The sequence below is a fragment of the Phragmites australis genome, chromosome 17 (genome assembly GCF_958298935.1).
Source record: "Phragmites australis chromosome 17, lpPhrAust1.1, whole genome shotgun sequence".
In the NCBI taxonomy this organism is placed as follows: Eukaryota; Viridiplantae; Streptophyta; class Magnoliopsida; order Poales; family Poaceae; genus Phragmites; species Phragmites australis.
Window position 1 is genome coordinate 29,170,073 of NC_084937.1, and position 22,067 is coordinate 29,192,139.

Here is a 22,067-nt window from a genome sequence, read left to right on the forward strand (position 1 = left end):
GTGTCCACCGGTAAAAGAAGTGTGAGAATTGGTAGGATGAAAGTACCTCCCCTAAGGTCAACAACCCCATAAACTCAACTTGTGTGTTCCCTCAACAATATTTTAAGATAGCCTTTGCAAATTGAATCTTGCATCAAATACTAGTTTTTTTTAAAACCTAAAGACTCTACAATCTTATCTTTGATCTACCTTTATACATCTAATGTCTCCCTTTAAGATAGGGCTTGCTGAGTACCTCATATACTCGCTCTTGCTATAATGAATTTAGATGATTCAGAGACCAACTTCGTCGAAGGTGAAGATAAAGAATATAAAAGTTGGATTTCGTCCGCACTCAAACTGTTTGTAAGGCTTAGGTCGCTTTTGTGTTATTTCTGTTATGCTGTGAGACTTTGTTTAATTATACCTATGAACTTTTATTGTAATAAACTTTGTATTGTACCATAATATTATACTTTAATCGATGTATGCCTATGATATCTATTTCTATTGAAAATATATACGTATCACTTACCGATCTAGGGACTAGTATAAGTTGCATAAGGTAACCCAAGAAGGGGTCCGACACTTATGTATAACTCTTACATTATATATCTAATTATTATAAAAAATATTAATTGATTTTAGTTATTGGATATAGATGAAAAGAAATAATAGTGTATTAATATTTTTAATACTGATATTACTTACTAATTGCAGGTTTTAAATTGATTGAATGTTTCCAAACAATTAAGATAATAGGAGATAAAAATTAATTTTAATTATAAATCATTTAATTATATAAGATATATGATAAAAATCGTTCAGAGCTATATCAACTTATCTATTTTATATTTCTATAGAAATATAGATATAAACTATACAACGTAACAACAAGCATTCCTTTTGGTCATGATCCCAACTTCTGATGGTCCCAATCTTTTTCTTTCCTTCTTCCGATCACCTCCAATATGTATGTATGTTTATTACACAACGTAATCCTTACGAACGCAGTTTGTCAGCGTAATCCTCCAATTGTTCATCAAGTAGGAACCCCGTGAACGGGAAATAGTTATAGTTTCCTGTTCATGGGAATCAGTAAAGCTGTTCCGAAATCATCGAGTAATTCAATTCAAAGATTCCGACACCTTTTCACTAAAAGAAACTGAATTCCTAAAGCATAGTACCTGCATGTACTGACCGAGATTGTTCGATCAGGTCAAACGTATCTGCTTCACGGCCAAAATATATCTGGCCATCGTGAACCCACATCACAAGGATGATAAAAAAAAACACAAAAAACATTCAGGTTGGCTAGGTGCACTTCAGCTTCAACAATAACCATGGTACAGATCTATGAGAGGCGCTATCGCTCAGCTAATTCATACACATGTTACTACATAACAAGAGATGAGGAAACGGGCAATACGGAGAGACATACATCAGTTTCTACAGCACTGCTTGCTCCAGGGCAGTACCAGAATTGAAGGCCAGACAGCCAAAATCTTCTGTTTTCATGCCTACCTGTAGTTACATACTGTACAATGAAATCTAGGAGAGTAGAGTTTACAAAGCAGGGTTTGAAACTCCTTATGTCTGAAACTCCGCGGGCGTTCTCTGATGTGATTAAGATATCATCACAGGAGAACTCCCGTTCTTATAAGAAACAAATGAAAAATTAAAATTAGTAAAGGATGCAGACCTGTAAGTAGTTACAGCCTCATTGGCACTACTTGTAAAGTAAAAAAAAGACTAAATTAGCTCGTCAAATAAAGTTGGACCAGTCAATATGCATGCACACAGCCCAGTGAATAACTCAGAAAGCTCAATTTTACATAGAATATATAAGGATTTAATGGCTGGTGGTCATCACAAACAGGTTCCATCAAACAGGACCATTCAGTTAAGCATCATGATGTGTAATCAACTTGGTTACTTAGACCCCACTAAAAAAAGTAGCTTAGACCAAAGATCCCTAACAATTTAAATGCAAAATGAGAAGTTGAAGGAACTTTCATTATCACAAATACCAGTAGCAACAGCTATCAGCCTGGACTAATCAAATCTCGTATTTGCACAAAAGAGCAGAATCCATCAACTTGATAATTATACATGTACAAGCCGTCTAAAGCTTTTCTAACCTCAATTTGTATCAACTCATTCCTTTACCTTTGATACACTACAGATTGTGAAAAAACATATGAATATTGAGCACATCAAGACGGAGACAATCGACAGTACAGCTACATAGTCTGTGTTTGGTATCAACAGTCCTTTACCTTCTATCCATCATAGATTGTGTTTGATTTCGAATTTAACTGAGCTCACAACCCTTCTTGCGAATATCAAAGTAAAGCTCACATCCAACAATCCATGAATTCTTGAAAAAGTTGGGGACAGACAGAACTCTCTGAAAATGGCAGCATACCTTAAGCCATGGAAAGAAGTTGCCAGGTACTCTTAGCTTGAAAGTGTAAATGAAGAAATCCATATTCTAGGAATGAGGTAATATTCTCGATCAATTATAGCAAGTCCATACCAAAACACTCCTTCATGTTGACCTTATCAGGACAATTCAGTTAAATACATCTTCCTGTAACTGTATAAAACAAGCTACGAATCTGAACGAATCAACTGTGGCACCGGAACCTTAATTAACGGCCTCAAAGTTACCATGATATTTGCAAATGAGGGTCTTCGCCATGGCTCGCTACAAAAGACATAGCATTAGCATAGTTAGCCTCAAGTTCTTGTGATTAGATTCAGAAAGGTAAAAAAAATGAAAGGGATCAACAATACATACTTTGCCCAGCAAGATTCAATTAATGCAGCAACTAGAGGATTTAGATCTTTCGGGATTTCAAGCCTTCTTCCTTTAAAACCTACAGCAGCAACCACCTGCAGAATGGTGTATTACACAGAAGGTAAATACAGCATTGGTATGCATCGCTTCAGGTGCATATTCATTTGTGGATAAGCAAAATGTGTTCTGGATGCATTCAACAATCTCAATGAGAAGTTGAGTTGCCTCATCAATGGGGCTACCGGATCAGGTAAATGGAGTTACCTGAGCAGGATTCAGGTTACACCACGGTTGTTGCAGTGTCATTAGTTCCCATAGGATTACACCGTAACTGTAGACATCAGACTTCTCATTGGATAGCTCATCTCGAAGCACTTCAGGTGCCATCCATTCAGGCTAGTGTTCAAATGAAAAGATTATCCAAGGCATACAAATTTTTTCAGTGAATGGGAGATGAATAATAGAAAAAGGGCAAAAGGCACTTACAGTTCCAGCCAAAGACTTGGAAGACAGGAAGGTGTTAGCTTTTAGTCTCGAAAGGCCAAAGTCACAGACCTAGGAACAGTTAAAGCATAAAAGATTTAGCCAAGTGGATACCATAACATCACAGCGTGATCAGACAAACAAATTATGAGTAAATGATGCATGAAAACTAAAAGAACAGTCAAGTCAAGAAAATATTAAATGAACAAGGTCATTTGAGATGTATCCTCTGCAAGGAAGAATTTCATGATTGGAAATCCAAATGCTATATTTGTCAAGACCAGAGCTACTTCATTTGTTTAGGAAACTTAGCATCTCTTGCAAATATTTCCCTTAAATATGCTTAAGCATGACAGGTGACAAATGTTATCCCCGTTCTTGTTTTTTGAATTAGGCAATCAGGATAAATCGCGACAGTGAGCTGCAAATATGTTCGATACTACAAAATCATTACGAGAATCATCATGTGTTCTATCGGTAATTTAGGCCATCAATATTAAGGGCTTGTTTGGATGCAACAGGATTAGGACCAATCTCCATGGACTGGAAGGGGAAATGAACAAATTTCCAGGCCAATTCCAACAGATTGGAGCAAATCCCTGGCTGACCAAACAGGCCTTAAAGAGGGAGAGAGGAAGAGGAGGAAGAACATGAAGGATTACTGTTCTATTCTCCCACTGAAAATCAAACGTTTGTTAGGATTGGACAGTATTAGATACTGATGCTATTGCAAGTTTAAGTGCTTACAAATTATTATGAAGAAAAAAAAAATCAATTGCCCAATAAAGAAAATACAAGTTGGAACATGCGTACAACAAAATGAGCTTAAAAGAATATGCAAAGGTGGACAGAGTAGTATGAGGAAAACAAGAACTCCGCACACAGATATACATAACAGATTAACAATGTGCACAGGAATATTCAGCAAGATGTGTATGGCTTCTAACCATGAGCCATAATAAAACACAGCAGGCAGCATGCACAAGCATTTTTTTGGGGGCCTATATGCAATAAGATATGCAGTTTATGGACCATACTTTCACAGTATACTTCTTGTCAACTAGAAGATTTGGAGACTTCAGATCACGATGAACAATAGGTGGGTTGCGTCTGTGCAGATAGTTCATTCCTTTGGCCTGTAAAGCCAGCAGATATGGTTCAGATCGTAACAATGTATCACTTTAATTTCATAGCATGGGGAGGTAAAGTTGTGGAAGAAACAGTAACACAAAATGAGACAACAAAGTACCACGTCAAATGCCATGTTTAATCGGCGTCTCTCATCTAGAACTTCCTTCGCACCACTCCTATGCAAAAGTTTATACAAGCTACCCCTGCAATGAAAGAAGGGCATCACTTGTTGGAAGCAGCCAAGTGGGTAAACTCTTATGGTATCATATGATCAAGACAAACAAAGGTTTAACTGAAAGGAATATCGATACCTTGACAAGTATTCTGTAACTATTGATAGGTTTGGTGGTTCAGTAACAGCACCCATGAATAGAACAATATTTGGATGTCTCAGGCTTTTCATGATTGCAACCTACCACATAAAGAAACATATTCATAAGATGACTACTTTGAATACGGATACCCATAAAGGCATAAACACCATGTGGATATAGAAGAGTACTGGCATAACAAAGATTATTCAACAGACCTCTCTCATAAATTCCCTGAAGCGTTCTGGATGAAAATCCTGCTCCATAAGTATCTTGACTGCAACATCCTGTGACAATATGGGGTTGATAGATTATCCCCTCAAAAAAATACAGAGTTTTTTTGCTATATTGAGCTCAAGATCACAAGGTACGTAGGGCCCACTCAGAGGATAAACGAACTAATAGAAGAACTGAGACAAAAGAAAGGCTCAAATGAAGAATGCAGTGGTACACCATTAGGAATTCGGTATGAATTCATTGTGGACTAAGTTGGTGCTAGAGAAGTTGACGCAGAGGGAATCTAAGTTCGTTAGCAGAGTAGTCTGTTGGATTAGGAATGAGGAGTCCAGCTAGATTAGGGAAGGGAGGGAGTGCAATTAAGTCAATCTGAATTCTGAATTAGAAGTCCAATTAAGTTAAGTTGAGACCAGATTTTAGTCGTAGGAGGGTTCAGCCATAAGAGTCTACTATGTAATAGATTGAATCAAACAAGAAAGAAATCAATCTTCTCCCTTCAAATTATTTTCCAACCCCTCTAGTTTTTCTTCTACACCCGCTACCCCTTCTCTAATTTGCCAACCATGGCACCTCCACGCTGGAGGCATCCACACCCCCAAGTTCAACATCCCTACATCTGCTCAGCAAAGCATGCCCAGACATAATTATAGAGAAAAATCGATCAGAATAAACAAGCCAAAGCAGCAATCTTTTTCCACTTGCCAGTTACAGCTTATCTATAAATAAAGCAAGTAAAAAACATACCGATCCATGCCAATCAGCACGATGAACTGTTCCAAAGGAGCCTGGAAAGAAAGTAAGTTTACCAAAATCAGGAAATTGTTTTTTATGATGCACATCAAGATTTAACATGCAAATTGCTCAGCATGACTCAAAACTGAGTAAAATGCTAAGATTGCTAGCACAATGGATTGCATAGCCCTATTAGCAGACATACTAGAAAAAAGATTCACCCTTTTTCTTTCTCCAGTGGACTAGAAAAGGCTGAACTTTTTTGAGTTTTATGTGTACACGTGTACCTGCTCCAATCTTCTCCTTTAAAACCAGCTCGTTCCATGGAATGATCAGGTCATCTGCAGCAAGTGACAGACCACTGACTGTATCCTGCAACTGCTTAGTCCCCTCAATTAACGCCAATTGTTGCTTTTTATCAAGCTTCAAATTGGAGGAAGTAATAAGTGGCAAAACCTTCCGAGGATCTTCTGGCACAATAATGGCTGGCTTCATTGCTGCTTGCCCTACATCATCAGAACATAAATATATCGACTTCAGAGAACCATGCAAGTATGATGTACGGGCTACAGTTAATTATGTAGACATCCATGCAGAATGGATATCCTGGGGTGCATTATCTGTTTTGTGATAATATGTCCATGTAGCATGGTACAACAGAAAGCTCCATATTCAAATACTCAGAACAAAAAGGAACAGTATATTTTCACAGACTCAAATGACTATCGTGAGCTACCTTTTCCTGGCACCCATCTGTTTATAATATCGTCGCCAGCAACATGTTTCTTAGAATAAGGTTGGTCCAGAGCAACTGCTGCACTATTAGCAGCACCTGAAAGATACATTATACAGTCTATGTCACACCCCTGACAGGTAAAAACATCCTTGATTAAGACTCCATGCTTAGCCTATAGCAACTGCTTACTGGATAGACACTGATATATGTAATGAAGCATTATTGACACATGAGGAAAGAAGTAAGACATATTCGGAAACTAATAACCTGTGGAAGAATCACTGAACAAGAGATTCAGTGAATGGCAATCTGAGAAGTACTGCTTTGCTACCGAGCTGAAATTTGAAGTGATCTCCAGTGACCTAAATTTGGGAGGGTGGAGAGGTGAGGACACAGATAGTGAGTAGGGACCATTGACAAAGGAATCAGGATCAGTAAGTTGGCCTGGATCCCCAATTAAATCGACCAGGTATTCCCTGTAAAAATGAATTTAAGAAGAGATGAGTACACAAAACAAAAGTAAAACGTTAAATCAATCAATCAATGCTATCAGCGGCGGACCTTCCAGGTTGGCTACCCGCTGGAACACAAGGGAAAAACAAAGGGTGGAAGAGGAGAAAGAGGAGGAAGAAGAAGAAAAAGAGGAAGGAGAAGAAGAAACAAGTAAAGCGATGATTAACGTATTCCAGTAGGACCAAAGTACAGAAGTGGTGATATCTGTAAAATGGGATCATAGTTTACGCATTAAAGGGTCTAGTTACAGATCTTCAAAGTGCGGGTACCTTTCAAGCCCAAAGCGAACAAGACAGGAGGAGGCATCATCAGATTTACAATATTTACAACCCTTGACAACTCTACATCGGACATTGACTTTATCTGCTAACATCTGCAATAAATACAGCAAAGGCATAAATAAGTAATGATTAAATACAGTAAAGGCATAAATAAGTAATGATTGAAAGTAAAAAAAAAACATACAGGGTGGTAAGTTAATCAGGTTGTACATCACAAGTGTTCATGTTCTGACAGAACAGAGGATTAACAGAATTCTTTACTGACATTTCTGTTGTGATTATTACTGTGGTTACAGACTTTCACAAGATGGGCAAGAAGGAAAGTAACTTAAAACAGCGCACATACTTTAAATAGCAAAGAGCGGTGCTTGCAGAGACCAATAGGTAGCTTTCCCAGATGAAGCACAACAGATCCTGTACTTGACTTGATAGCCTCGCAGCACTCTTTCCATTGTGGAAGCAAGTTTTCTTCATCGGAAGTTGTACCCCTTGATGATGGACAAAAACATATAAAGAAAAGTTTCACAAACCATAGGACCCAGACCAAATTAAAAAGTGTTAAGGGGCTTAGTGATGCAAATCTCACCCCGTTCTTGAAGATATGAGTTTGGCTAGTTGCTTTACCACATCCTTGGCATCAGCAAAACTGGACAAAAGGCTGGAAGCATAGCTCTCCAGCATACCTAGTTCAAAATCAGTTCTTCTATCGATGAGAATCGCTTGAATGGAAGAATCATCGGGGCGGACAGACTTTAGTGATTCCATGGAAGGTATGCGGTTCTCGTCATGTACGTCAGTGCATAGTGACCACACAAAGGGGTCCATCCCATGAATCAAGTAAAATCCATCTGGTATTGTGCTGTTGTATGATAACGAGCCATTTACCTAAACAAAGTTTGGAAGCAAAGCATGATTTTTTTTTTTTTTGAAATGGGATAAATATCGGGTTTAGCCAGGGTATATACAATCGCAACGCAGAAGATAGATTCGCTACAACAGCTGAGATCACTTTGGTAGAGCGATAGGATTGTTTCCGATAGGGAGTACACAGAACTCTAGTAAAAATTCTAATCTGGGAGACCAAATTGCCGCATCCTGAAATCTCAGAATCACTCGGTTACCGTGACTCCCAGATCACACATGTGCGATCATTCCAGGATTTGTCAGTAAAGTGCATGAATGATGAGCTCACCCAGAAGCGATGCGACAGGGACTCTGCGGAAGGCGCGGGCTGCGCGAGCGGGAAGGCCCTCCCGTTTCCGCTCCCCCTCCCGCTCCCCGAATCGCCGGGGTCGAGGAATCCCGGGTCCGCGGCGCACGCGGCGTCGGCGCAGAGGCGGAGAGCGAGCGCGAGCTGCAGCTGGTAGGTCTCCTCGGCCTGCTGCGCCCAGGTCTTGCATGGCGATCCCCCTGAGGCAGCCGCGGCGGCCGTGGTCGTGGCCGATCCGGCTACGGGGGGTTGGAGGTGGAAAGGGTAGTCGCTGGAGGCGGAGATGGAGCTGCCGGCGCCGTAGCTGCTGCTGCCGCTGGACTGGCGCTGCAGGACGTTGGCGGGGCCGGGGGCGTCTTCGGGGAACTGAGAGAGGAGGGAGTAGGTGGTGCGGCGGGCGGCACCGGGGGGCAGGTCCATGGGGAAACCAAAGCCTAGGGTCGGCGACTGCTGCTGCTGCTGCTGCTGCTGGTGGTGGTGGTAATTTCGGTGGGGATGGGAATTGACAGGAAGGGGTCGGGTCGGGTCGGGTCGGGTGAGGTTGGACTGAGTCGTCGTCGTTATCCCTCCGTTTCTCGTCGGCTGCGATGGGTGGTGGGCGGTGACCGCCCGCCGATTGCCTGCGCTGTCGGTTTGCTTCTGGGAGAGGCCCGACCCGAGGATTTGGTTGGCTCTGGAATTGGGTCCTCCAGACGTCGCCGGCGAACCTCACTCACCTCCACTCCGAGTAACTCCAATCAAACAAAAGAAAAGAAAAGCAAAGAGGCTCATCATCATCAGTCTTAAATGCTCCACGGCATGGCCAGGAGCGGCCCGGCATCGTTGAACAGAGGCAACTGCACCACCACCAGCACACCGTCTCGACCAAGTTAATGGCGGCGCGGCCACCGGAAAGCATGCCCCCTCCTCAACGAACCAACTGATGGTACGCTGTCCCCCGTGAGCCTCGTGATGCAGCAGTAGGACTATGGGCAGGTACAAACAAGCGAGCAACACCTCATCTCCGTTCTCAGCAGGACACCATCGGCCTCGCTCGCTCATCTGCTTCGATCGTCTCAAGATTTCTCAACAAAGGCATGGGGGTCTCTTATCTTATGGAGGACAGCAATTCCATCACCGACAAGAAACTGAGCAGCAACAGATGCAAAAAATAAATTGGAACTTGTGACGATCCTTGATTCATTTTCATCAGTAACCACCTTTGATGGAGGAGATGGCAACCATCAATTCTTAAACAACCAGAAAATGAAAATAGCAGCACAACTATCAACATCAGGAACATAATAGAATGGAATGCGATGCGGGGGAGAAAACAAAGTTGGAGGCTTTGACACGACCAAGAATCACGACGACCAGGCAACGCCGGCAACCGGTCACCGCCGGTAGCACTGTAGGTGCAGGAAGAACCCGCCAGGGGGCTGCCCCTTCTTGGCCATCTCCTCGTCCATCCACACCCGCCCGCCGTCCGCCGCCCCGCGCGCCTTCACCATGAACTGTGCCCCGCCGCCGGAGACGCCGGCGAACCACCAGTCGTGCACATCCCACATCACCTCCACCACCGCGCCGTCCCCGAGCACCGCCGTCCGGTTCCCGCGGAAGTTCCACTTCACTCGCCGCGCCTCCACCACCTTCTTGCCGTCGACGCTGACCGTCACCTCGCCGTCCCTGGACCCCCACTCCTCCCCGCGGCACGCCACCGTCACCTCGTGCTCCGCCCCGTCGTCCCGGAACCTGCACCGCGTCGTGTGGACCAGCTGCGCGGTGGCGGCGGCCGGGGAAGAAGGGAACGGCGTGCGGACCTGCTCGCGCCGGCTCAGGAGCGCGCGCCGCGGCGCGGGGGCGAACCGGCGCCCGAGCTCCCGCGCGCTCTCGCCGCCGCCGAGGAGGAGCGCGAGCTCGGCGTCGGCGACGACGGCGAGGTAGTAGTCGCGGGAGGGCTCCGGGGAGGAGGTATGGTACTTGGCGTCCGCCGTGTCCCAGTAGATGGATACGGCCATGCCGGCCTCGGTGACGAAGGACCGGGTCCCTCGCTTCCTCTGCAGGAAGTGCTGCGCGGTCGCCGGCATCAGCGCCGCGCTCGTCCGCCGCGTCGTGCCGACCAGCGGCAACGCCCGGGATCCGTCGTCGATGGCAACGGCGAGCCCCATCGCCACGGGCGTCCCCGCGCCGGCCACTCCCCGCGTCCACGTGACCTTGATTCGGAGCTCCTTGCGCGACGACAGCGCGACCCTGTAGACGCTGGCCGTGGCCGCCTGGAGCGAGCGGTCGAACGCGGCGCCTCCTCCGCCGGCCGCGGCCCCGCCGGCGAGGGTGACGGCGCCGTCGCCGAAGCAGGAGAAGTCTCGCATTGCGTTCGCCGTTTCTTGGAGCAGGGAAGCGAAGGTCCAAAAGGCGCTGCGTGTCTTGTGCGACCTGCTGCTAGCTTTAGCTTTCTCCTTTCTGCCGCGCATCCACGGCGGATGTACTAGCACCGCAAGAATGTCTTGAAGATCATGGAAGGGGAGCGCTCAAAGGGGAAAAGAAAAGAATTGAATGATCTTGTGTTCTTGTGAGCTTGTTTTGTTTTGGTTTTGTTTTTCCGCAATGTAGTCTAAGTAAGGTCCAAGGTGCGGTTGATAGCAGTCTGACCAGATTAACTAAGCAAACCATCAGCTGTTGATAGTCATTCTCTACAGCATGACATCACGCCCGGCACGAAGAAAACACTGTTTGTTCGCAACTGATATTTTCTGTTGTTTGTAACACTGTGGGTAAGCTTGATCGTGACAGCACAACAATAGATACCCCATGAATGATATCGATTACGCAGAGGAACTGGGCAGAGAGGGCTATCCAGCTCTCTCCAACCCTTCTTCTCTTCCTCCTCTTACTTTTTTTTCTTTCCCTCCTCTCTTTTCTTCTTCCTCTCGTTCGTTCATTCATTCATGACAAAAAAAAATGTTAATGTTAGAGGAGGCTCAAGGGCTTCCATTGGATCCGCCCCTGCGAATGCGTGCTCCGATGTGCTCGCTGTCCTAACATCGGAGCATCATAAACGCACAGCACCATTTTCGCATGCATGCTTGTCGACTGGAGCTAGCAAGTCAAACTCTGTATCGATCACTCCATTAACCAACCAACCTCGTCACCGGTCATGCACCACCGTCGCATGCAATGGACTGACAACAGCACCCTCCTATTTAATACGAGTGCTAGGAACTGGTCATACCAGGCCGGCTCCGGATGTCAAGGTGCGGCGCACGTTGAGTAGAGATGACATACATGCATGGATCCTTGTGCTGGAGAGGACGGGCGACGGCGAGTCGATGATCCATCGTGCCGCGCAGCCCGCCCCCGTCCAACGGTGGATGCACGACGAGACGACGACCCAGTCCAATGGTGGTGGTGGATACCTTTCGAACCAGCTCAGCTCAGCTCGGCTCGGCTGTGGAACAAAGAAGTAGCAGGGAGAGGCATTTCGTGGAGCCCGCAATGGCGTGATGCGAGTCAGAGGAACGACAAGCGGCCGAGCTCCCCGAGATTTACAATTGCATCGACGGGGAGCCATCTTCCCCGTCAAGACCATGCTCGCCAAGGCCATCTTCCCCGTCAGACCTCCCAGCGCGCGTTCATCAGACGGCTCCTGCTCCGAAGCAGATAATACCTAGGAGTGCTTAGTCTGGGGCATGTCACTGCTGATGAGGATGACGATGGGGCTCGAAGCAGCAGATAAACGTCACTGCAAGAGGAATCCTCCTCCCGGAGCTCTTCTCCGCGGGCATCTGGACATGAGAGGCTGCTACGCTCATGGATGACGACAGCTTGGACCGTGAATGGAAGGAACATGCTGCTCATTCTGCAAGGGAGTATCTCACAGACACATGGGCCCATACAGTATGGGGCCCGCATGACAGTTTCTCGCTGCAGTATGCCGCGGGTCTTATTAATCACCCAGCACCCACTCGTCTCCCTCCCCAATTCCTCCTTGCCTTCTCCAATCCCCAGGTCACACAGGGACAGTGGACTGACTAGTCACTAGGCCCATCCATCGGAGCCGGAGCAGGGTTCGTGCTGTTCGATCTGGTTCCACCCATGGCGACGGACAAGCACTTCAAATACGTCATCCTCGGCGGCGGCGTCGCGGCGGTACGCGACTATGCCCTTACGCCTCCTGATTTTTCGCGTTCCTTCCCCCTATGGAAAATTTGTTTGTTGGATCGTTATTCACAAGATCGATGCTTTTACTTGTGCTTGTGACTCGCTTAGATGTAAAACTGATTCGTGGATTAGCCCTACTAAAAGTTTGGATTTTTGTGTGCCTGATGTTACGCTGTTTTCCCCTGTCCTGCGATTTGCCTATGCCATTTTTCATCCCCGCCATACTATCCCATCTAACTGGGCTCTGGATCTCGTATCACGAATTGATTTTGCTCAATTTTTTTGGGTAAAATTTGCAGGGTTATGCGGCACGGGAGTTCGCGAAGCAGGGAGTTAAGCCAGGGGAGCTCGCCATCATCTCCAAGGAGGCTGTATGCTCTCTCTCTCTCTCTCTCTCTCTCTCTCTCTCTCTCTCTCTCGCACTAGTAAATTGTTACACATAGTGAAATACAAGTGAATACCAAATGTGCTCTACAGATACAGTTGATACATGTGCTCTATAGATGTATGGGTAACAGGACTGGACTGTATATTATTGCTAGGCATGGCGCCCTGTGTTGAAATATTTGTAGTAATTATCCTCATATGTTTTTACTAAATCAGCAGTTTGTATTTGTGATTTCCTTGGTTACATTTAAGTCACTGAACTCACACTTGTTACTATTACGATTTACAAGTCACGCACTCACACATGGATTTGTTGTTAAATGCTGTAACCATCCTTCTGCCTACAGTAATGCTTATGAACACATTATTGCTTACCATAATGCCCAATGCCGTGAACTGACTAGGTAGTACCAAACACTTAGTATAAGGGAGTTTGCAGGCGAGGGTACAAAAATAATTCTTGTCTTTCTCAATCACAGTTCACACTTGCACAAGCAATAGTCATAGTCTGGCCTCTACAAGTTCTGTATTACTGTTCTTGTTCGTTAAAGCATAGGCAACACGCTATTTACCACAATTTGTTTTTCAGGTGGCTCCTTATGAGCGTCCTGCCCTCAGCAAGGGTTACCTCTTTCCTCAGAGTAAGTTCTTCCGTTATCGCTTCTTGCCTTTTGATGACTCTGATCTATGTCACCACTTGGGCTCATGCTAAGTTCTATTGTGTCTTACTGTGTATAGATGCTGCTAGGCTCCCAGGATTTTATGTGTGTGTGGGAAGTGGCGGAGAGAAGCTATTGCCTGAATGGTACTCAGAGAAAGGTATAATTCACAAATCCCCTTACAGTGTTAGACCATCCTTGAATGTTTTATTTGTGATTGTTTGAGTTGTACCCTGAATTTTACACACAGTCCATTTGAGCTTAGTTGCTTACTTGCTTGGACAATTGCTAAAGAAGTATGCTTGATGGCACCTGAATTTTCTATGTTAAATTGTACTGCTCTCACCCATATCGAGTTCATTTCGTTGGCCCCATACGAGCTTATCTTTGCTGGTTAGCCTCCCCACAAATTTGTAGTTTATTGAGGGAACTGATGAGAAAATGTTCGTTTCCTGATATGAAATATTTGTTTGGCTGGATACCATCTCAATCTTAACTCTTTGGTAACTTAATTTTGTTACTATTGAAAGCGAGATCCCTGAATAAAATATATGCTGGCCAATGTAAACAAACTACACGTCCAGGGTCTATTTGTCACTTCAAGAGTATCCATATGTTTGTTATGTAATGATTCTGGATACTGAGTGTATGTATGATTACATTTGTTGGCAGGTATTGAGCTGGTCCTCAGCACAGAAATTGTCAAAGCTGATCTTGCCACCAAGACTCTGACTAGTGCAGCTGGTGCAACCTTTACATACGAGATCTTGCTCATTGCTACTGGCTCTTCGGTATGTTGCGAGCTTCCTTATTTCCTATCTCTTTCTTATGCAATGTTTTTTTTTGGCTTCTATGGATGATAGCACAAAATGTTGTGCTCAGAAATTATCAGAATTTGTTCATCGAATGCTCATAGTTCTTGCTATTATTTCCAATAATAAACGGCACTTATTTCCACTCGCTTTTCAGGTCATAAAGCTCACTGATTTTGGCACACAAGGAGCTGATTCTAACAACATTCTATATTTAAGGGAAATTGATGATGCTGACAAGCTGGTTTCAGCTATCCAAGCAAAGAAGGGTGGGAAAGCAGTGGTTGTTGGAGGAGGTTATATTGGCCTTGAACTTAGCGCAGCACTGAAAATCAATGACTATGATGTCACTATGGTGTTTCCTGAACCTTGGTGCAGTAAGTATCATCATTCACATACTTTTCACTAATCCCTTTTTTCTACTGGCTATGCATCAGTGAAACGGGAACCGCTTTGCTCATGCGATTAGCATACAATTATATTATGCGCAAAACAAATTTGTAGTGGGAAAGTTCTCGACACATGTAACACCGCTATGTCATTTGTTGCAGTGCCCCGTCTCTTCACTGCCGATATTGCAGCTTTCTACGAGGCTTACTATACTAACAAAGGGGTAAAGATTGTGAAGGGTACAGTAGCTGTTGGTTTTGATGCTGATGCCAATGGTGATGTATGTACAACTTTCGAATCATCATTCAGTTGTAAATTTCTAAATGTAGATGCAAATGTTTACTTGCCTTACTTTATTTCCTGCTCACAGGTCACAGCAGTTAAGCTAAAGGATGGCAGAGTGCTTGAAGCTGACATTGTTGTTGTCGGTGTTGGAGGCAGACCATTGACTACTCTGTTCAAAGGTCAAGTTACTGAGGAGAAAGGTGGAATCAAGGTTAGTTTGCTTGAAATTTGCCTTTAACTCTGTATCATATCACTGCTGAACGTCCTATGGTTGTTTCAATGAAAAAGTGCCTGTGATGATGCGATTGTATGTTTAGTTGTTAAAAACAGCATGTGCTGTCTTTACCGTAAGCAACTGCATTGCACTTCTTGAGTTCTCCTTTGGTAACACTGAGCTTGTTTCTGTTTACACATTGATATCTGACGTGCCTAGAAATTTCATGCAGACTGATGCCTTCTTTGAAACAAGTGTTCCCGGAGTATATGCCATTGGTGATGTGGCCACCTTCCCCTTGAAGATGTACAGTGAATTGAGGAGAGTGGAACATGTTGACCATGCTAGGAAGTCTGCCGAGCAGTCTGTAAAGGTGAGGCTATCCCACTTCTTAATCACCAACTTTGTGTCCCGATAACAGTTTTCAGTACTCAGAAGTAATGCTGCACAATGCCCACATGAATGCCGGCCTGTATTCAAAGTTTCAGATCGTCTTGGTAGGAGTTCAGTTGTTTAGAATTCTCTCGATGCTACCGAATAATGTTTGGAAATATAAAAACATGCAAGAATAAAATGTGAACTTGTCGGAGTTGTATGAAACTGCAACCTAGAATAGAATCCAATTATGTCACCCAACAAAAAAAGTAGGGAACATTGCAGTGGCACTCAAGCAGAATGTGAACTTAGTTGGAATTTGTGTGAAATTGTATCACCTGGAGTGAAATGCCTGAACGTGTAGTTCCCAAATTAGTGTGATTCAACTTTGATTTGGACAACTAGGCATCTGAAAATTGGTTTGGACATTGCAGGCAATCAAAGGCAAGGAGTCCGGTGAGTCTGTTCCAGAGTACGACTACCTGCCATACTTCTACTCCCGATCATTCGACCTGGCGTGGCAATTCTACGGCGACAACGTTGGTGAAACCGTCCTGTTTGGCGACAGCGACCCCACCTCTGGCAAGCCCAAGTTCGGATCGTACTGGATCAAGGATGGCAAGGTCTTGGGCGCCTTCCTCGAAGGCGGGTCAGCGGATGAGAACAAGGCCATTGCCAAGGTGGCGAAAGTTCAGCCGCCGGTTGCCAACGTCGAGGAGCTCAAGGAGGAGGGCCTCCAGTTCGCCAGCAAGATCTGAGACACTCTTCGTTTCATGCACATCTCGCGTCATTTACTAGGTTCTTGTTGGTCGTAATGTTCATGTTGTACAGACGCTGCCATGCTTTCTGATTGTGATGTCTGGACCGCACACACAGACACTTGCTGTACCACTTGAGATTTGAATAAAGTCTGGAGCCTCAGGGTTCAGGTAGAGTTTTTGCAGAGCTAGCTTGTTATTCTCTTGCCGCTGGTGCTCTGCAAGTCTCTTTCTTCTCTTGTGTTTCTGTTCCTGCTTGGAGTTGGAGATCTCAGTTATGGTGGAGCCGGCGCAGGCAGCAACTCGCCGGATGCTGGACGGCGTGTTCAGGTCGGGGCACTGTGGGTGTGGGGAGCTGCTGGCAGAGAACATCTGGGACGAACCCGAAACAGGTACCTGCTGCCGTCTCCAAAAACGGAATCGAGAAAAGTTGATTTTTGACAGAGTTTTTGCGAAATTCGATTGAATGAATCATCACTAGAGTAAACCAGCGAAAATTTTCTTTTTCCAAGGGCCAGTAACGCCAGCCTTATCTCTTCTCCGCCTCTCTGTCGCTCGCACATGACGCCCTCCGCAGCGCGCACCCTCTCGCCGCGGCCGCCTCCCGTCCCCCGTCGGCTGAGGCCCTCGAGGTGCTCGAGCGGCGCCGCGACGGAGACGGTCACCGCGGGCTCAGCGAGGGTGACGACCGTCAGCAACCGCGGGGACTCCCTTCCGATATGCCGGGTGCTCAACGGCATGTGGCAGACGAGCGGAGGGTGGGGGCGCATCGACCGCGACGCCGCCGCCGACGCCATGCTCGCGTACGCCGACGCCGGACTCTCCACCTTCGACATGGCCGACCACTGTACTTGCCCTTTCCCTCAACCTACCTATCTCGCTGCGCCGCGCTGTCTGCTACACATTGTGTGCGTCCGTTTGCTCATGTTTTCTCTGGCTAAATGGTAGTATATCTAGTGCTATTACATTCGTTGATGCATTTGAGTGTTGCTTGTTGATGCGCAAGCGCTGCACGTAGCTGAAACTGTTAATCTCACATTGAGAAACTATTTTGTTTCAACCAGTGTGTTCATTGGTCCTGTTCATACGTCTCAAAAATAGATCCTGCTTATCTACTTCTTTGAGCTGCAATTAACGAGTGTTAAAGTATTGACTCTCATTAGATATTAGATGGGAACTGAACTGCAGCAGCCCTGATGTCACACCCCAAAATTCTTATTTTGGGTTATGAACATTTTAAAACAATAAAATACTTTTTTTGAAATTTGAAAGTTTTTCAAAAAAAATCAAAATTTAAATAGAATTTGTTTTGTATGATGAAACTGATCCTAGTATACATGTGGAATGTACCTGGTTATTTTTTTTAAAAACCGGACGTGACAAGTGGTATCAGAGTTGTACATCGACTGTAAGAACGTGATGCTAGTTAGAATGGACGTTTGAAACCCCTACGGCTGAAGATGAAGGTTCGTCGCCGCTGAACATGAAGATTCGACGCTGAAGATTCTCCTTAACGCTTAATATACTCCACTCACTTAGGTTCCATTTTGTTTAGTGAGTGAAGGCCCATCCTTGTGCATAACAAGATAGTAAATGTTGTGTGGTGTTCTCTTAGCAAATAAACTTTTAAGGAGGGTAGCTGAGTCACAAGACAAACCATAAGGCCACATGTTCTTCCTTCTAATCTCTCTCTAGTTCATCCAAATCTCGGGCGAGATTTCTTTTAAGGGGGTAGTTTGTCACACCTCAAAATTACTATTTTGGGTTGTGAGCATTTTAAAACAATAAAATAAAAATTTTTCTGAATTTTGAAAGCTTTTTCAAAAAAAATCAAAGTTTAAATAGAATTTGTTTTGTATGATGAAATTGATCCTGCATACATGTGGAATGCACCTGGTTATTCTTTTGAAAAACCGGACGTGACAAGTGGTATCAGAGTTATATGTCAACTGTAGGAACGTGACCCTAGTTAGAGTGGACGTTTGAAACCCCTGCCGCTGAAGATGAAGGTTCGTCGCCGCTGAACATGAAGGTTCGTCGCCGCTGAACATGAAGATTCGACGCTGAAGATTCTCCTTAACGCTTAATATACTCCACTCACTTAGATTCTATTTTGTTTAGTGAGTGAAAGCCCATCCTTGTACATAACAAGATAGTAAATGTTGTGTAGTGTTTTCTTAGCAAATAAACTTTTAAAGAGGGTAGCTGAGTCGCAAGACAAACCCTAAGGCCACATGCTCTTCCTTCTAATCTCTCTCTAGTCCATCCAAATCTCGGGCGAGATTTCTTTTAAGGGGGATAGTTTGTCACACCCCAAAATTCCTATTTTGGGTTGTGAGCATTTTAAAACAATAAAATAATTTTTTTTCTGAAATTTGAAAGCTTTTTAAAAAAAATCAAAGTTTAAATAGAATTTATTTTGTATGATAGAAACTGGTCCCGACATACATATGAAATGCACCTGGTTATTCTTTTGAAAAACCGGGCTTGACACCTGATTAGTTTTTTTTTTTTCAGTAGGCTGAATCATGTTTTTTATCCTCACATACAATCTAGGAGCCCAAAACATGTTTTCAGTTTGATACTGACGTAATTGTTGTCCTGACAGATGGGCCGGCAGAGGATTTGTATGGCATTTTCATCAATAGAGTCAGGCGGGAGCGCCCACCTGAGTTGCTCGAAGAAATCAAGGGGTGAGTGAGCAATTTGTCACGATCTCTATGCAAATTAGATGCATCTTAGCTATTTTCTGCTGTCTCTACTTATTTCTGACTTACCTCTGCAGGCTTACTAAGTGGGTACCGCCTCCCGTTAAGATGACAAGAAAATATGTTGAGGATAATATCAACAGATCTAGGAAGAGGATGGATGTTGCTGCCTTGGACATGCTGCAGTTCCATTGGTATGTTTGTGCGACTTTACTCATAAGTTATCATAATATTTGGGTGCCATTTGGTGAGCATGCCATCTTCGATGCTCAATAGAAACCATTGCTGGAATTTGGAAATGGGTCTGTTGATGATCAATAATTAACTTCCTTGCATGATTTTATAGCACAGTTTAGTATACTTGCACTTTGTTTTAAACCTGTGATACACTGATTCTGTGGGTATTCCTTGACAGATGCAGGGACTTTTTATAACTTTAATAATATAACCACTGCAACAACTGGTAATTTTGCTGACCTTATATCCAAAAATAGGTGGGATTACTCAAATCCTGGATATCTGGACGCACTAAAGCATATCACAGACCTGAAGGAGGAAGGTAATATTACGAGATTGTAGAACTTATCTTTTACACTCATGACTTTTCAGTATGAATGAATTCTTACATCACGCCTTTTTGTTCCAAAAATTCTGAAGGCAAGATAAGGACTGTAGCTCTGACGAACTTCGATACAAACAGACTGCAAATAATTCTCGAAAATGGAATCCCAGTTGTCAGCAACCAGGTATATTTCTCCATACCTCTTTATGGCGGATTTGCCTTTTGTCTATTATTGTATGGTCCGCAGACAAATGAGAGATGTTTCTATTGTCAGGTTCAACATTCTATTGTTGATATGCGCCCGCAGCAAAGAATGGCAGAGCTTTGCCAGCTTACTGGAGTTAAACTGATAACGTCTGCTCCCTCCCTCCGTCCCTCTGTCTCCCTCACTTAGTAGAACATACTCTAAACCCATTATCCTTGATGCAGGTATGGGACAGTTATGGGTGGTCTTTTGTCTGAAAAGTTTCTTGACACCAATGTGTCAATACCTTTTGCTGGACCTCCACTAAATACCCCATCCTTGCAGAAGTATAAGAGGGTGAGCACCTTGTATTACTGTGGTTGAACTTTTAGCCCGCTTTCCGTTTCGTGCCATTCTCATTCTTGAGGCTGTGACAGATGGTCGATGCTTGGGGTGGCTGGAGCCTATTCCAGGCTTTGCTTCAAACGTTAAAGAAGGTGTCCCTGAAACACGGTGTTTCTATCGCAACTGTTGCTGTGAGATACATACTGAACCAGGTATCCTCTTTTGCATCTTCATCAAATTGGCTTCGAGATTTGTCATGTCTTTATCCATAGTATTGCCGCAAATCATGACCTTTTTTATTACGTTATTTCGTTTGGGAGCAGACATCCGTTGCAGGTTCCATGGTGGGCGTGAGATTGGGACTCTCTGAACACATTAAAGACACCAACGCCATATTCTCACTTGAATTGGATGAAGAGGACATGAACAGCATCACTGAAGCATCGAAGAAGGGCAGAAATTTGATGGATATTATCGGTGATTGTGGCGACGAATACAGAGCTTAGTTTCGTTCAGGGTGCTGCTGCGCTCCTATTTCCTGTGCCCAATTTTCTATAGCTCTGAATTTGCAGCTGTTTTGCTCTAAGTGTAGCAAGAGGCAAGCCTATATCTGAATGAACTATTGTTCTAGTGCCACCGTGTAACCTCCACAGAGGAAGCCCCAGTTGTAAAACTGTAATGTACATACACAACGATACTGGTGCCTACTGTGGTAATTCCTTCGTAGCCGTGTTTAGCGAGTACTGATTAGACCTACTATGCAATTATACAAGGATATCAGATGTTACCTTCTCAACTGGACTAATCAATTGCTTATGTTTTTTTGACCGTCTGGTAAAACTGCACCCGACATGCACCAATCATGTGATGAATGACTGGAATTCTGAGGACATCCCAACATGTGCTGAAGCTTGTGTGCCCCTCGTTTAAACAGAGGAGGAGCAACAGTTCTTGACATGCGAAGGTTCCAAAGCTGTGGAGGCAGACAGAGAGACATGCAGAATAAGAGCCTCACCGAAAGCGCCCCTGCGGCCACAACGAACGTGAAAAACATCTCCCGAGCAAGCATATCCGGATCTTGAACAAACTGTCCCATCACACAGCATACTTAAATGGAAGATTGTGACATCTTATCCAGCTGTTGTAGAGCATCTTAATCAACTTCGGACCACGCTTTTGTTTTGCTTTGTTTTTTCAATTTCGCTTATGTTTTCATGCAAAAAATTGTTGACAATAGAGGAAAACCGCGGAAGATGAACCCAATATAAACATGTGTTCCTGGCATATTGTAGATCAAAGTTTATTATGGCAAACCTTAAGTCCGTCAGCTAGGGGACAAACGTGTTTCACTGGCATATTGCAGATCAAGTTTTTTTAGGGCAAATCTTAAACTCCAGGATAAACATGTTTCCTTGGCAATTGCATATCATGTTTTTCTTCTCGTAAATTTTAAACTAGGGATAAGCATGATTCACTGGCATATTGCAGCTCAAGGATCTATGGAAAATCTTAAAATGTGGGATAGATTTGTTTTGCTGGCATATTGTAGATCATGTGTTTTTACGGTGAATCTTAAACTACAGGATAGCATAATTTACTGGCAAATTGTATATCAAGTTTTTACGGCAAACCATAAACTACAAAATAAAGATATTTTGCTGGCAATTTCATATCAAGTTTTTTAAGGCAAATCTTAAACTACGGTTTAAAAATGTTTCGTTGGCATATTGCATATCATGTGTTTTTACCACAAATCTTAAATTACGGGATAACATGATTCACAGGCAAATTGCAGATCAAGTTTTTGCGGCAAATTATAAACTACGGAATAAAAA

At 44.1% G+C, this 22,067-nt stretch overlaps 4 protein-coding genes across 6 annotated transcripts; 2 read left to right on the top strand and 2 right to left on the bottom strand.

Moving 5' to 3' along the window:
- Positions 1–1,961: 1,961 nt before the first annotated feature.
- LOC133897620 (serine/threonine-protein kinase CTR1) lies at positions 1,962–9,003 on the bottom strand. Of its 2 annotated transcripts, XM_062338413.1 has the most exons (17): positions 8,399–9,003; positions 7,793–8,091; positions 7,553–7,694; positions 7,195–7,298; positions 6,680–6,888; positions 6,413–6,508; positions 6,133–6,182; positions 5,964–6,054; positions 5,689–5,729; positions 4,926–4,994; positions 4,708–4,808; positions 4,515–4,599; positions 4,303–4,401; positions 3,269–3,337; positions 3,047–3,178; positions 2,783–2,877; positions 1,962–2,689 (listed from the first exon to the last, which is right to left on the bottom strand). In XM_062338413.1, exons 1-17 carry the CDS (start codon positions 8,834–8,836, stop codon positions 2,593–2,595), a joined length of 2,217 nt encoding a protein of 738 aa, XP_062194397.1. In that variant the 5' UTR covers positions 8,837–9,003; the 3' UTR covers positions 1,962–2,592. The 2 variants fall into 2 exon arrangements, with proteins under 2 accessions (XP_062194397.1, XP_062194396.1); XM_062338412.1 differs by having other exon boundaries at positions 5,964–6,182.
- A 786-nt stretch (positions 9,004–9,789) lies between these two features.
- LOC133897068 (uncharacterized) lies at positions 9,790–10,866 on the bottom strand. The gene is made up of 2 exons (XM_062337642.1): positions 10,327–10,866; positions 9,790–10,215 (listed from the first exon to the last, which is right to left on the bottom strand). The coding sequence occupies exons 1-2, from the start codon at positions 10,864–10,866 to the stop codon at positions 9,790–9,792; spliced, it is 966 nt and encodes a 321-aa protein (XP_062193626.1).
- Positions 10,867–12,355: 1,489 nt separating this feature from the next.
- Positions 12,356–16,618, top strand: LOC133897919 (monodehydroascorbate reductase 3, cytosolic-like). Of its 2 annotated transcripts, XM_062338749.1 has the most exons (10): positions 12,357–12,541; positions 12,853–12,924; positions 13,530–13,581; positions 13,679–13,759; positions 14,272–14,390; positions 14,569–14,788; positions 14,963–15,081; positions 15,172–15,297; positions 15,533–15,673; positions 16,110–16,618. In XM_062338749.1, the coding sequence occupies exons 1-10, from the start codon at positions 12,488–12,490 to the stop codon at positions 16,431–16,433; spliced, it is 1,308 nt and encodes a 435-aa protein (XP_062194733.1). In that variant the 5' UTR covers positions 12,357–12,487; the 3' UTR covers positions 16,434–16,618. The 2 variants fall into 2 exon arrangements, with proteins under 2 accessions (XP_062194732.1, XP_062194733.1); XM_062338748.1 differs by having other exon boundaries at positions 12,356–12,541; positions 14,963–15,297.
- Positions 16,619–16,807: 189 nt separating this feature from the next.
- Positions 16,808–21,028, top strand: LOC133897920 (flagellar radial spoke protein 5-like). Its single transcript, XM_062338750.1, has 10 exons — positions 16,808–16,825; positions 16,946–17,280; positions 19,042–19,126; positions 19,219–19,335; positions 19,636–19,700; positions 19,799–19,887; positions 19,978–20,057; positions 20,133–20,244; positions 20,325–20,444; positions 20,556–21,028. Exons 2-10 carry the CDS (start codon positions 16,995–16,997, stop codon positions 20,736–20,738), a joined length of 1,137 nt encoding a protein of 378 aa, XP_062194734.1. The 5' UTR covers positions 16,808–16,825; positions 16,946–16,994; the 3' UTR covers positions 20,739–21,028.
- Positions 21,029–22,067: the final 1,039 nt, after the last annotated feature.

Coding starts and splice junctions, on each gene's coding strand:
- LOC133897920 (XM_062338750.1), top strand. CDS start 16,995: ATGACGCCCTCCGCAGCGCGCACCCTCTCGCCGCGGCCGCCTCCCGTC. Junction 19,127..19,218: donor TTGCTCGAAGAAATCAAGGG/GTGAGTGAGCAA, acceptor TTACCTCTGCAG/GCTTACTAAGTGGGTACCGC. Junction 19,701..19,798: donor CACAGACCTGAAGGAGGAAG/GTAATATTACGA, acceptor AAAATTCTGAAG/GCAAGATAAGGACTGTAGCT.
- LOC133897919 (XM_062338748.1), top strand. CDS start 12,488: ATGGCGACGGACAAGCACTTCAAATACGTCATCCTCGGCGGCGGCGTC. Junction 13,582..13,678: donor GGGTTACCTCTTTCCTCAGA/GTAAGTTCTTCC, acceptor TACTGTGTATAG/ATGCTGCTAGGCTCCCAGGA. Junction 15,298..15,532: donor AGGAGAAAGGTGGAATCAAG/GTTAGTTTGCTT, acceptor AATTTCATGCAG/ACTGATGCCTTCTTTGAAAC.
- LOC133897620 (XM_062338412.1), bottom strand. CDS start 8,836: ATGGACCTGCCCCCCGGTGCCGCCCGCCGCACCACCTACTCCCTCCTC. Junction 6,183..6,412: donor CAGATGGGTGCCAGGAAAAG/GTAGCTCACGAT, acceptor CTGATGATGTAG/GGCAAGCAGCAATGAAGCCA. Junction 3,338..4,302: donor ACAAGAAGTATACTGTGAAA/GTATGGTCCATA, acceptor AACTGTTCCTAG/GTCTGTGACTTTGGCCTTTC.
- LOC133897068 (XM_062337642.1), bottom strand. CDS start 10,866: ATGCGCGGCAGAAAGGAGAAAGCTAAAGCTAGCAGCAGGTCGCACAAG. Junction 10,216..10,326: donor GCGACTACTACCTCGCCGTC/GTCGCCGACGCC, acceptor CGGCGCGAGCAG/GTCCGCACGCCGTTCCCTTC.